Here is a 12,957-nt window from a genome sequence, read left to right as displayed (position 1 = left end):
GCACTATACATCCATAGACATGGATTGAGCATTTAAATGGACATTTTGATTCCAGGTGCAGATCTAACCTGACCTTTTCCACCACAACGCTCCCCAATGCCATGTATAACGTCAAACCCCAAACACTGTCGTAAGATGGGTATCGCGTACGATCATCCTAAACCGAGGCGGACACACACATGCTCACAAACTCCCAAGACGCCAAAATATGACTTTGCCCATGCTGCTGCAAAGTACTGACATATGCCCACCCATGCGATTCAAAGCCCACAGAACTCCTGTAATGCCCTCAAAATGCCGCTGAAACAGATAACGGGTGTGTATGCAATCATTGCGCGGGTTTGGACTGCTCGAGAGTCGCTATCTGCTTCTTGAGCTGCGTGAAGAAGTCTTGGCCGGTGGGCATGAGGTGTGACATGGTGCCTGTCCATGTCAGCATTGTAGTCTTTCAGTGTGGTGTTTCCTTGACGCCTCACCTCCTTTGCCCCACGCGCCGCTGCTACGGTTCGAGACGGAGTCGCCAGGGACCTTGTGGTACACCGAGGGTTGATCTGGAAGCAAGTCAGCCTTCTGAACATGTGCGCGGTTCTTGGATGCTCGTACTGGCTGTGCTCTCAATGTACTCTACAGTCGGTTAGCCCTGTCATGTGCTATACTTCAGCGGCTTAGCAGACTTACTCTTCTTGAGGAATTGCTTGACCTCATCTGCGTTGAACTCTCTCACGGGTACATGTTGCTCTGGCTGGGCCTGAACTGGTGCAGCTGCGGGGCCTGTTCCCTTCCCCTGCTTGGCCCCCCATACGTTCGCTGTGGGCGCTGGCATAGCCTGCTGCCGTCCGGCGTTGTCCTTGGTGGGGGTGTTTGCGCCCGAGTTGGAGTTGCGGTTGGCTTGACCCTGCCGCCGCCAGCTGTGTCAATCGTCAGTATGCGTAAGCTCCCCAAACTTCGCGTGCGCCTAGTCTCTGACGTACCGATTTTCACCCGGGCCACTCATTTTGGGTACGAAGCAACGGTGGGAGGCGAGGAGGGGTCGAGTCGAGAAGATATAAAATGGTGGAAGCTCTCCAATCGCTCTTGCAGCGCGCGAACTGTGTCTGTGCTGCAACACCTAAACCAATGGGGCCTCCTATGTCATATTATAGCTGTGACCTTCTTTCGGCCAACTCACCAGTGCTAGCCGCTTTCAGTTCTATTTCAACACTATTCACAGCCATTATCCAACGACTGGATGGGGATTTTTGGGCCCGTCTAATCCGTGCCGATGTGTTGTACATCACGTGTGCCTTCCGCCAATCGAATCTGTGACCGGATATCTTGAGCCTACGCTAGCAGCAGGGTTCTCAACACCACCATCCTTGGACAACTCCACGGTAACGGCTCCTAATGGACCAACATGTTCTTTGACTTTATTCTTTTCTCACCGTCATTCTTCGCGACCCGCCTGGGATCGAGTCGGGCGGCTTGACAAGGGAAGAGGTTGGGAGATTGTGTCATCATCCCGACCACAGTCGCCGAGATTGTTGCCCGAGGCATCGTTCCGGAGCCTCAATGCAGGACAAAGAGACGAACGCTTTCATTTGACACGGCCGTGGCGAACAAGTTCACGTCGGCACTGACAAGCAAGAGATTTGATACACTTCATACACCAAACCCCAAGAGGGCCTTGAGAAACATCTATTGACCTGGCAGTCGTCCATAAGATGCTACAATATCATTGCAACGTATAATCTCACCGAGAATCATTTACGCATGGTTGTTATCATAAGGGACGACTATCACCTCTGAAAGACAGTAAGGCACTATTATCACGTCGTCTGTCGATATGCGTTGGTGAGAGACATGGAGATGATAGTGTTGCCTCATTCTTTCCTTCTGATTGTATATAAGTCTGCTATTTCTCTTCTCGTCCCCTCTCACACGACTCTCCGTACACTCTCGTTGAGTCGGTCGTCTTGATCTACCTCTTTATCTGGAAAAGGTCCCAAGCGCTTCAGTCGTCTTCGAACCAACAGAGAAGAAATTTAGAGATGCGAACCCTACTGGTCAAGTTCGCAGGCCTCGTGCTCTATATTCACGAACTACAGTCAAGCACACTTGTACTGACCCACGCGCGTCCCAACAAAGACCCAAGGGTACATAAAGTATATGGAGAAGATTTCGAGGATGCCGCAGACGAACTGGGAGCCGAAGCTCTTGGAAAATTGGAGCCCGGTATCGAAGCAAGTGTCGAAGGTCTAAGCCTGCGCTTGATCAAGAACGATGGAGTGCTCAATATTACTTACGAAGGTAAGGATGGTGAGATCGTGGAATGGAAATTCCAAGGCTTGACAAGTATGATGGCGTCTGCGTCTACACAGACAGTATCTGAGGCCCAATCGAAGCCATTCACCAGTACGATTCATGCTGTGACTACCGATCCCACTCCGCAACGCATGATCTGGCCTTCCCAATCAGAACTCAGCGGCATATCAACCATCGAAACTCGACCTATCGAGACTCCTATCAAGGATGAAGAGGAAGTTCCAGCACGCGCAGCAGCTGGGGCAGGAAAAAACGAACTCAAGCGCAAAGCGAGCCAAGATATGGAGCGAGCTTTTCCACACAAACGCGCAAAAAGCTCACACGACTCTCCGCCATGGCCCAACCACTTATATATGACGTGCTTCCGTACCCAACCTATTTCCAAGAGCGACATTGGAACGTTGCATATTGACCTTGTAGAAGGCACGGCATGGTTCGAGGGCTGGCATGGAAAGGAGGACACCCGAGTATTTGAGAGGAAGCAGATCAATATTCGATGTCATTCAAGTAAGTCTTGCCATGTGAGACTCTGGAGGCTCTCATATTCATGAACAAGCACCGCGTTCTTCGTGCTATACAAGCATAGATATAATGGAAACTAACACATAAGATTAGCAAGCGTCCATTACTGTTCTCACAACCTCAACCTACGGACAGACAAATCGACCCATTATCTCAAAATCGTTAGACTCAATACGAAGAATGAATGGACCTCTGTGTTCACAGCGGACTGTTCTGCCCCCGGATGGCAGACATGGGGTTCAGATACAGACACCAGTCCAGGTCCTAACCCTACTCTCACAGCCAAAGAGTGGATCAAAGTCAGGGAAGGCGGCATGATAAACAACATCCCCCGAGCCCGTCCCACGTGGACATCAACGCACATCTTACCTTCGAAGGTCGTCGATGCGCTTGTTCACTGCGTCGATCGAGCGTCACGACGTCAAGCTGTTCATGACCCAGACGTTGACCACGAGCTAGAGGAACAGTGGGATCAATGTGCATCTCTTGAGGCAACAGGGAGTTTGACTACAAGCGACATGGATAAGTGGAGGTTCACGACCGAGGAATCAGGGAAGAGAAAAGCTCTCAAGAGAACGTTTAGGACAGTGGAGTGAGAAGACAGGCCCGATCATAATGTCAAGCATTGCATCTGTCTAGCGGGTGCGTCCAAGGACGACCGTGTGGACCGAGAAGATGAGATTTAGTCGTCTACTGTGGATTACTGCAAGACGCCGGCCACCTAAAAAAGCGTTTGGTTCATCGAATACGATTGCGAGGTCCACGAATGGTTACGTGTATTTGCAGTGCAGATTAAGTCGGCCTTTGGGAGTGAGGCATTTGGTTTGCATTCTTTTTAGAAGTATTCCAGCTTTGTAGAAGCTGGGCAAAAGTGCATTCCTATTACTCGTACTTCATAGGATTGACTGGAAGCAGGTTTAAAAGGGAATCCTATTCTGAATCGCATTGACTTCCTTGAAATTCTGAAAATCAATGGCCTTGCTGAAGATGGTGCGTCTCGAAACTACGATGAAGACATTGAGGAGAGAAATGAGAGCAAGGACGAACGTGGCAACGAAAGTAGAGGTAGTTGAAATGGAAACGAGGTGACGAAATTGTACTATGGAGACATACAACACATTTGCATGAATAGTTGACCATACACAACTCAGAGAGTACCCTCAGCTCAAATTGCAATGTCAACTCGAATTGCCCATTATTGAATAGCAAGCGCTGCTTGTACAATACATAGAATAGTCATTGGTATATATCAAATCGGATGCGATTGCGCATGAAGAAACTCGCCCAGCCCCACTATCCAAGTAGACATATCTACGCCGGCGCTGCCTCCCCGTTGTCACCCCCATTCTTACTGCCACCCGTCAAATTCGACATGAACTCCTGATACCTAAATACCTCTGTCCTATTCCCCAAACTCTTCCCACCCTTAGCAAAAGCCCTCCGCCCACTGAACCCCTCAATAACCATGTCGATCTCCCTCTCTGTCAATTTCTTCTCGCCATGCTCAGGCGCGGTATGCAGTAACGCATCCTTCAACTCGGCCAGATCAATCTGGCCATCATCGTTATCATCAAACGCCTCGAAGGCAGCAGTGAGCTCGTTTTGATGAGACAGGTTGCCGAGGAGATCGGAGAGCGTGGTTAGATAAGTGGCTAGGTTGATAGATTGGGCGCCGCCGAAGTAGGAAGAGAGCTGGGAGGGGGTGGCGGAGAGACCGAGCTGCGAGAGCATGTCTGCGACGTCGGCGGCATTGACGTGACCGTCGTCGTCACGGTCCATTACGCTGAAGGATTCGCGCATGCTGTGGAGGAGGGGAGGAGGGAGCTTGGAGAGAGCGTCGCTGGAGGCCATGCGTTGCATGGGAGCAGGACGAGCTGCTGGCTTGTAGGTCTCGACCGGTTTGAAGGTCTCGACCGGTTTGAAGGTTTCGACTGGTTTGTATGTTTCGACTGGTTTGTATGTTTCAACTGGCTTATAGGTCTCAACGGGCTTGTAGGTCTCAACGGGCTTGGGACTCTCTACTGCCTTGTAACTCTCCACTGGAATCCAAGTCTCGGCTGGCTTGTGTGCCTCAACCGGTGTGTAGTCATCTACAGGTTTGAAATCCTCGACCGGCGGCTCAGTATTCTCTACGGGTGGTGACTTCCTCCTGCTGAAAAGAGGAGGTGGCGTGTCGTCCCTCGCGACGCCCTCAAATTTGGCTGCAATGGACGCTGTGCTTAATGGGCGCACAGTCATTTGCGATGACGAGGATACGTTCCGCGTTGGTGAGACCTGGCGCGCAGGAGAAAGATTCCGGGCAGGTGAGGTGGGCTCTGGAGTGCCGGACTCCCTTCTTGTGTTCAGCCATGACGGCGGGTTTTGTGATGGGATGCCTCCAATGGATAGGCGGTTGGGTGTATGTGCAGGAGAGGTCGGTGTCTCTTTCGGCTTGAGAGGGGAGCTGTTTGGCGTCGATGGTCGCAGGTTACCCGGTGAGCTTTGCCTGATGGAGCCCGGTCTTCTAAAAGGCGACTGGCGTGTGCTGTTGAAGGCGAGAGGGGAGGGCTTGTAAGGCGTTGGTGTTTCCGACTGCATGTCTTAGCTGTGTCCCAGTGATGATGCATGAGGGCATACGTACCATTGTGGTATATTTCTTTTCCAGAGTCAGGGTTCGCGATGTCACTGTCGGCCGCTCGTCGCGTTGTTTGGTGTTGATACTGGAGATGGCCTAGCAACGACCCCTGCCATTGGGCTAATCGATAAGACATGGACGGAGATGCAGGGTCCGCCTTCACTCGCCTGGGGCAGCATCATATGCGAGTCACATGCATAGTCACCGCTTTGAAAATTGTCCTGTAGCCATTCACGCCTTCTTTGCACATGTTGCCTATCCCTATACCACACTTCCTCCACACGGCACCATGTTGTTTCGGAACGGTTACATTAGGTTCCCCTAGCGCCGTCGATCCATAATGTAGTATCCATAGTCGCCAGGTACTCGTACTGAAGATGGAGACACTCATGGCTGAAGTAATCGCACAGCGGCCAAACGGTCCTAATGCCGCCCAGCCTGTATCTCTGCAGCGTCAGCCGTCCTTCTCCTCGTTCCCTCCCTCGCGCTCGCCCTCTACCCGCAATGGCCACAACCACAAAGCTCGCTCCCCGCAGCCCCCCATGGTCCGCGAGGGCGACGAAGACTCGATACAGTCCTCGCACGACTCGTCGCATCAGTCCTCCATGCAGGCCCTACCCAGAGGCGGTATGAAGCTGCGCTCGCAATATCCCGCCGATGCAATTGAGAACCATGTCGAGTACATACTCGTCGCCGCCTTCGACATCGACCGCGGCTCCATCATGGAACACCAGTACCCGGCGGCAATCAGTGGAGACGAGACTATGCTGGCTGAGCTCATGTTGCCCGATCAGGCCCATGTCCGAAGCCAAGACTGGACCATCTTCTTCCTACACAAGGATACCACCGCCGAAGAGGAGGAGCGCGAGGCCAGGAGAGAGCGCCGAAGGAGAAGGCGGCGGCGGAAAGAGGGCCTGGACGACGAAGACGACGCGACTGCCGATACCGAAGAGCAAGACGATGACTACGACGATGAGGACGACGACACCGAGAGCGAGGGAGAGCCGGACCCTGATGGGCCACCGCTGGTCTACGTCTTGAACTTGGTCAACACCAAGCAAGATAACACGGTGAAGAGGTAGGACGAGCACCACCGTCTACTTGACATGACTGACACCACGTAGAGGCGCCATCGTAAAAGCCATGGCGATATGCACGCGACACCCTTTCTTGCACATATACAAGCCCCTGTTGCTGCTGGCCCTCGAAGAGTACTTCAGGGCACCCGTCCTCGAAACTCTAGAATCCCTGTACAACTCTCTCAACGCCATGGACCTGTCGCTGCTGCCGCGACTATCCCCTCTGGAGAACTTTGTGCTTGGCGCTAGTGACGCCAAAGACATGTTCGTCGAGAAGTTTGAGCTCATGGTCCGGCAGCGGAAGAAGCTCGACGCAGCAAGAGACTCTGTTGAAACCTCGTCCGATCCTCAGTCGCGGAAGAAGACATACACGGTTCCACGGGACACGCATGAGTTTGAATCCAAGATCAATTACAACGGCATCCCCGTCCCCGTCAAGATACCTACCGCCTTGAGTCCTGAGACAGTGGGCGACTTTTCCCTGATCAAGCTTATCCAAACTTTCTCCACCCCTCATGCGACACAACCACAGCCCTTTGCTCTGCATCCGCACCTGACCACGAGCGGTGCCTACACTCATCCCATCATTGTCCTCGTCAATGCACTCCTCACCCAGAAGCGCATCATCTTTATCGGACATAACCAACCTTCAGGAGAAGTCGCAGAGGCCGTATTGGCAGCATGTGCTTTAGCCTCTGGTGGCATCCTCCGCGGCTTCGTTCGACATGCCTTCCCATACACCGATCTCACCAAAGTGGACGACTTGCTCAAGGTCCCTGGCTTCATCGCTGGTGTCACCAACCCTGCATTCTCTTATAAGCCCGAATGGTGGGACCTAATATGTGACCTACCGACCGGTCGCATGAAGATCAGCAATCGTATCGAGGCGGCTTCACCAACGGAAGGCTCCATGTTCTTCCAGCAGCAGGGCCTTCCTCTGAATGGGCCAGGCGCGCCACCGGCCAACGGCATCGACGCAACCGGTGACACCCAATTCATGGAAAAGCTTCTCGAGAGCATCGCCAACCGCCACGGCGAGAATGCTATTCGAGCCAAATGGCGCTCGTGGGTGTTGAAGTTCACCCGCATTGCGGCGGCGTTTGAAGAAACTGTCTACGGCGCTTCTGCATTGTATATTGGCTCTCACGAGACCGATGTCGGCGGATATGGTGTCTCTGGACATGGCTACGTATGGCCAGACGAAGGTCACAAGCTTCGAGAACTCGCTGCAAACGTGCACCGTATCGAGGGCTGGCGCAACACAAGAAGCTATTACAGTTGCGTCCAGGATCTGGCGAGGCATTGGAATAAGAGACCAGTGCGCGGTTTGGATATGGCCCATCAGCACGACAAGTTGCGCTGCTTAAAACTTTCACATGATCAATCGGCGGCCATTTACCTTGCACTGGCGCGGTGTGTTGAAGAAGCGGGTGGGCACAGTGAGAGTAAGAATGCCTCTTCGAGCGACCTATCTTCCATGGCCCAGTCACTCACGATCGCAAATGACCATGAGCGTAAAATGAGTTCCCAGCTTCAGTATGAGACTATTCTGCAGCTGCTTTGTGTCATCCCAGATGCTGGTCTCTTCTACCTTAGCTTGGGCCTGTTTCACCCTAGACAGGATGTCAGAATGGCCGTTGTTAGGTTACTAGAGAGGATTATGGATCACTCTGCTGGCCGACACTACTGGGGTCAACTAGGGCGCTTCGCTAAATTGGCCTTCTTTAGAGTAAAGAGGGAGGAAGCACAGAAGTAATCGCGAACATGACACTGTTGGATCGAACCACGGGTATAGTTTGTTCATGGAGTTTTGATATGCTGTTTGTATATGCTGTAACGTAGACATCTGATTGAATGAAATGTACACACATGGTCTCCATCAACAGACTAGTCGCCATGCAGTAAAGTGATGTTTACAGCTATCGATAATACCAGACACGCTACGAACCGTTGTACGCACGCGCATCCCTGCATCACATCTTAATCTCCGCCTAAAGACATACTCGCCCAAAATTTCCCGCCGCGACCCCTCGGATGCGCCCAGACTAGTCATTGTGTCGCAACGCCCGTCTCGCTCTCCCCACACCCTCGATCGCCCATTTTTGCAGTCTGTACACCAATTGGACAGCAGCAATGTCTTCAAAACCAACAATCGAACCCCCAGCTATCAAAAAACGCGGTCGCCCGAAGAAAGTCGTAGCCGAGGATGCGGGGACAACACCAGAAGTCGCAGCGAGCAAGGCGGCTGTGAAGAAGGCGGCCGCGAAACCAAGCACAAAGGAGAAAGTTGTGGAAGTCAAGAAAGAGAAGAAGGTGGCTACGAAAAGCGGGAAGACTGCTCCTACTACTACTACTACTGCGACTGTTGCTGCGGGGAAGAAGATTGCGCCCAAGTCAGCAATTGCGCCAGCACAAGCTACGCCCGTCACACCGTCCACAAGCAAGATATTAGAGGAAGTGGAAGCTAAAGGGACGCTGAAGAAGGCAAAACAGCCAGAAAAGGTCGTAGCGAAAGAAGCCGAAGCAAGTGTACAAGACACGAGGAAAACCGCGCCGTCATCGCCGCAAACCCCAGAAACATCACCACCAAAGACTCAATCCTTACAATCGAAACCAACTCCACCCACAACTGCCTCCTTGTCGAATAGCAAAACAACCTCAAACACGACTTCAAGGACAACGACCATTCCACTCCCTTCGGCCCCCAAAATCGCCCCCTCACCCGTCTACCCAGCGACTCCAAAACCTACAACCTCTCGTCCACACAACCCCTACCCTTCCATTCGACCCTCGCCATCACAGCCACAACCTCGTCCACCGCCCTCTCCATACCAGAAGCAACACCCTACGCGCATAATAGAACCCACGCCCGATATCCGCCTCCCGCCCAAGTACAAACCTGCGGCGCGTAGAGTGACGGCGATAATAGTGGGTTTGCCCATTATTTTTGTAGTGGGGTATGAGTTGTTCGAGCGGTGGAGGGGAAAAGACGTTAGGAAGAAGTTTGTCGAGGACAGGGAGGTTTTGAAACAAATAGACAGGGAGAGGGAGAGGCAAGAAGGTAGCAAGTAAGGGCATATTAATCAATGATGGAACGAGCTTAATGTGGTAATTTGTACTTTTAACAATCTATATCAACTCTTCGTCTTGTCTTGTTTGTATAGGGAAAAAGAAAGAGTATACGTGTATCGAGTCCTGGGGTATCGTCGCTCTTCTCCATATTCCCTCATTCTTTTCCATCTCTCTTCTCAATCTGCTGTCCTGTGGTGTGCTCAAAGCCTGTGACTATCCACTGTACATCCCCTTCATCCACACTATCTTAACAAAAACAAAAGAGAACCTATGTAAAGATTGCTGAAGCGCGGAGAAGGCGCATAAAAAATATACGAGAAAGGTGCCATACGAGACACAAATATGTATGAGCCCGTGGAGACGTCTAGCAGAGGCAAGGAGAGCCTACACATAGCTCTTCTTTCTCAGAAGCATCCCCCTGGTCCCCGATGCGTCAACCGGCAAACCCAACCCCAGGCCCGCTCCACTACTCCGTCGACTACCCGGTCTACTAGTCGCTGGAGACCGTGTCATATTCGTAGCCACGGGTTCGTTGTCCAACACAGGAGGGCCAACACTAACATCTGGTGTTGCTGGTCCAGGAGGATGGAAGAGGCGTTTATACCGCAACTCAGGGCTACTAGGTACGTTTGGATTAGACGAATGTCTTGCGGTAGACGTCATGGTGAGGTTGAGAATTGTACCCGTGCGACGGCTCAAGGGATTTTGAGTAGGCGGTAGTGGCGTGGGATGTGAGGTGATGGGTTGCGGCTGCGCTTGCATGATAGCTTGGGGGGTTGAAGGCCAGAGGGTGGGAGTGTTGATTGTGGGTGATGTGGCGGGTGAAGGCGAGGAGAGTCGAGATGTGGTGTCTGACTCGGGATCGGCAAAGTAGTCATGGTCCGAGGTGTCGTTGGTGGAGGACATGGGGTCGAGTTGGATCGTCTCGGTCCATTGTCGCCTGAACTTGTTTGTGCCATTGGCTTGCTTTGGAACGGAAAGCGGTTGGGGGGCTGCTTTTAAGGCTGTGCGCGACAGCAGAGGACTGGTAGGTGCAGATTTTCGTAGAACAGGGCTAGGAGGTTCCGTTCTGAGTTCGAAGCGCGTCATCTTATGTGTCGACTTTGCTCGCTTTCTATGAGCAAGGTCGTTGTCTTGAGAGCTTGTCCGTGTGAGTTTGAGGTCTGGCTCTGGTGTAAACACAAGTCGTCCTTTGAGTTTCTGGATCGTATCATCCAACGCGAGCTCAATGGCTACATGGTTCTGTATACGCGATAATTTTGGCCATGTAGCTCGCTGTCCAGTGAGCATGCACCCAATCATGTACTCCGGTGTGGGGTTACTCAAGACTCTGGGAAAGTCGGCATAGTTGATCTTTGGAAAGATATTAATGTCACCTGAGTAACGCTGGCTGAGTACCGACCTTCCTTTTGTTACCAGATTTGGGAGGATCCCAGTGTCCGCTAGCTGTTGAAGGCGGTGCATGACTTCTCCCTTGCAAAGGCTAGCTGAAAGGCTCATCCAGCCGGGACCGGTGGCAGCATCCTGTTGGGCTTCTGCAGCGACCATTTCCTCTTCCTTTGCTAGGAAGGGAACGACATGTGGGTTCACTTGCGAGACGATAAAGTGATTTACGTTGAACATCTCGGCTAGCCGGGTCATCGGTAGGTCATTGTCAACGGAACCGTCGATCCAGGTCGCGTCAGGGTTTGGATCCCAAGGCACTTCCTGGCCGGTCTTCGGATCTTTGGCTAAAAGTGAAGCCTTCTTGTATACTAGTGGCACTGAGCAAGACGTACATCTAAGCGGGATTAGCACAAGAACAAAACCTTCTTTAGTTGCCACTTACACTGCTGACCAAATCATGACATTCGGCGCTGTGATGTAGTTCAAGAGTCTGGGCAATTCGTAAAGCGAAGAAGTCGAGACAGGTATGTTCAAGATACGACGAGTTCGATTGTATGCTTCTTGGAAGGTCATGTCGCCGAGCAGATCGCGCATCACCCTCATGAGATGTGAAATGTCAAAGAGAGCGCCTGACTTCATCAAGCGCATCGCTTTGCCGACCACGCCTTCCGGGTGATCAGGGCTTTCGAATACGTTCAAATCTCCGTAGCAGAATTGGTGCATAACCTCTGGAACCTCTGCATCTGTCTTTGTGCATAGGACGGCACTGACGATGCTTCCAGCAGAGGCTCCCGATATAATGCGTGGGAGAAGACGAGCATCCCAGAGACCTTTGACAACGCCGATGTGGTTCATGCCAAAGGTACCGCCACCTGAGAGCAACAGCGCACTTCGCCCGAAAGACTGTCGCGTTTGAAGGAGCTGATCGACCAAACGTCGCGGTTCGATAGGACACTGATCTCCCTGCTTCTCTGAGACGTCCAGCAGAGCCGCCATGGTCTGCTGCGCGGATTCAATATACCTCTCGATCAGGCGCTTGGTTCCAATGTGCGAATGTTTGTACAAGCGCAGATCGCCCATGTCGCCCAATCCGCGTGTGAGGGTGGTCCTAACCAGGAAAAGCATCCTTTTGACATCACAACTTAAACGAGCGTCGTCCAGCTCTTTCAGCCGGGCGGCAACCAGATCTACGTTGTACTCTGTTGTGTCATCCTCTTCTTTCCAGGCCTCGTTTCCTTCTAAGATATCGAGTTCGGTCGCGGCGGCTTTCCATTGGTCGTATGTCTCGGCCTGCATGGCGATCTCGTCAGCATGTGAAAGGGTCACGACCAATCTGGATGACCCACGTCTTTCATGTGCAGGTACAGGACCTGCCTACGGTTTGCTTCCGCAGCACCCGCGGCCGTCTCAGGAACATGGTCGTTGTCTGCTGGCTCGCCCAGAGTCTTCAACGGATTCCTGGCCAACTGCACAAGGGGACCGAGGAAGCCGCCATGACTCTTACTTTTCCTTATCGCCTTGTGCCCATTTTGTCCTCCTCTTACGTGCAGTCTTGTACTGCCGCCTGTGAATATCGTGTCAGACAGCAATGACATCGAGCGCCGGTGCACGCCATGCGCGGATGTGACGAAGCCTGGCTTAGCCGGTGGAAGGTGGATCGGAAGATCGAGTGCGGAACGTCAACGCAGGTTGTGGTGATGGAGATGAAGAGGTGCAGTCGGTTACTACGGCGGTCTCGCACTCGAGGGAGTATGAAGCCTAGTAATAGTGCCTTTGTCGAAGACGCGGTGTAGGGTGGCCGGAATTGGGTCAACTGCGGGTGGTCATGCGCACTTGGTCGCGCAAGTCGCGGAAGGTACGCCACAGGTTTGCTGCCTCAACAATTCAAATATGTAGTCGCCGGGTGACGAGATGTGCGCGGGAATGGAAGGCATGGATGCTTTTCAAGTCTCGATACGTGCAGCGCATACTAGGGAGCGTGGG

At 52.5% G+C, this 12,957-nt stretch overlaps 6 protein-coding genes across 6 annotated transcripts; 3 read left to right on the top strand and 3 right to left on the bottom strand.

The window, feature by feature from the left end:
• Positions 1-328: 328 nt before the first annotated feature.
• AA0111_g8972 (hypothetical protein) lies at positions 329-994 on the bottom strand (the record flags this gene model as incomplete). The annotated part of the gene is made up of 5 exons (XM_028655478.1): positions 329-423; positions 477-551; positions 604-624; positions 679-908; positions 972-994. 5 exons carry the CDS (start codon positions 992-994, stop codon positions 329-331), a joined length of 444 nt encoding a protein of 147 aa, XP_028503438.1.
• A 1,033-nt stretch (positions 995-2,027) lies between these two features.
• AA0111_g8971 (hypothetical protein) lies at positions 2,028-3,419 on the top strand (the record flags this gene model as incomplete). The annotated part of the gene is made up of 2 exons (XM_028655477.1): positions 2,028-2,808; positions 2,917-3,419. 2 exons carry the CDS (start codon positions 2,028-2,030, stop codon positions 3,417-3,419), a joined length of 1,284 nt encoding a protein of 427 aa, XP_028503478.1.
• Positions 3,420-4,134: 715 nt separating this feature from the next.
• AA0111_g8970 (hypothetical protein) lies at positions 4,135-5,446 on the bottom strand (the record flags this gene model as incomplete). Its single annotated transcript, XM_028655476.1, has 2 exons — positions 4,135-5,394; positions 5,444-5,446. 2 exons carry the CDS (start codon positions 5,444-5,446, stop codon positions 4,135-4,137), a joined length of 1,263 nt encoding a protein of 420 aa, XP_028503440.1.
• A 380-nt stretch (positions 5,447-5,826) lies between these two features.
• Positions 5,827-8,272, top strand: AA0111_g8969 (hypothetical protein; the record flags this gene model as incomplete). The annotated part of the gene is made up of 2 exons (XM_028655474.1): positions 5,827-6,515; positions 6,562-8,272. The coding sequence occupies 2 exons, from the start codon at positions 5,827-5,829 to the stop codon at positions 8,270-8,272; spliced, it is 2,400 nt and encodes a 799-aa protein (XP_028503445.1).
• Positions 8,273-8,649: 377 nt separating this feature from the next.
• Positions 8,650-9,588, top strand: AA0111_g8968 (hypothetical protein; the record flags this gene model as incomplete). Its single annotated transcript, XM_028655473.1, has 1 exon — positions 8,650-9,588. The coding sequence occupies one exon, from the start codon at positions 8,650-8,652 to the stop codon at positions 9,586-9,588; it is 939 nt and encodes a 312-aa protein (XP_028503446.1).
• A 384-nt stretch (positions 9,589-9,972) lies between these two features.
• AA0111_g8967 (Lipase 4) lies at positions 9,973-12,569 on the bottom strand (the record flags this gene model as incomplete). The annotated part of the gene is made up of 3 exons (XM_028655472.1): positions 9,973-11,368; positions 11,417-12,264; positions 12,321-12,569. 3 exons carry the CDS (start codon positions 12,567-12,569, stop codon positions 9,973-9,975), a joined length of 2,493 nt encoding a protein of 830 aa, XP_028503365.1.
• Positions 12,570-12,957: the final 388 nt, after the last annotated feature.

This window comes from Alternaria arborescens, assembly GCF_004154835.1.
Source record: "Alternaria arborescens strain FERA 675 chromosome Unknown contig_24, whole genome shotgun sequence".
NCBI lineage: Eukaryota > Fungi > Ascomycota > Dothideomycetes > Pleosporales > Pleosporaceae > Alternaria > Alternaria arborescens.
Note: the sequence above shows the minus strand (reverse complement) of the source record. Positions and strands in the feature narration are given on the sequence as shown.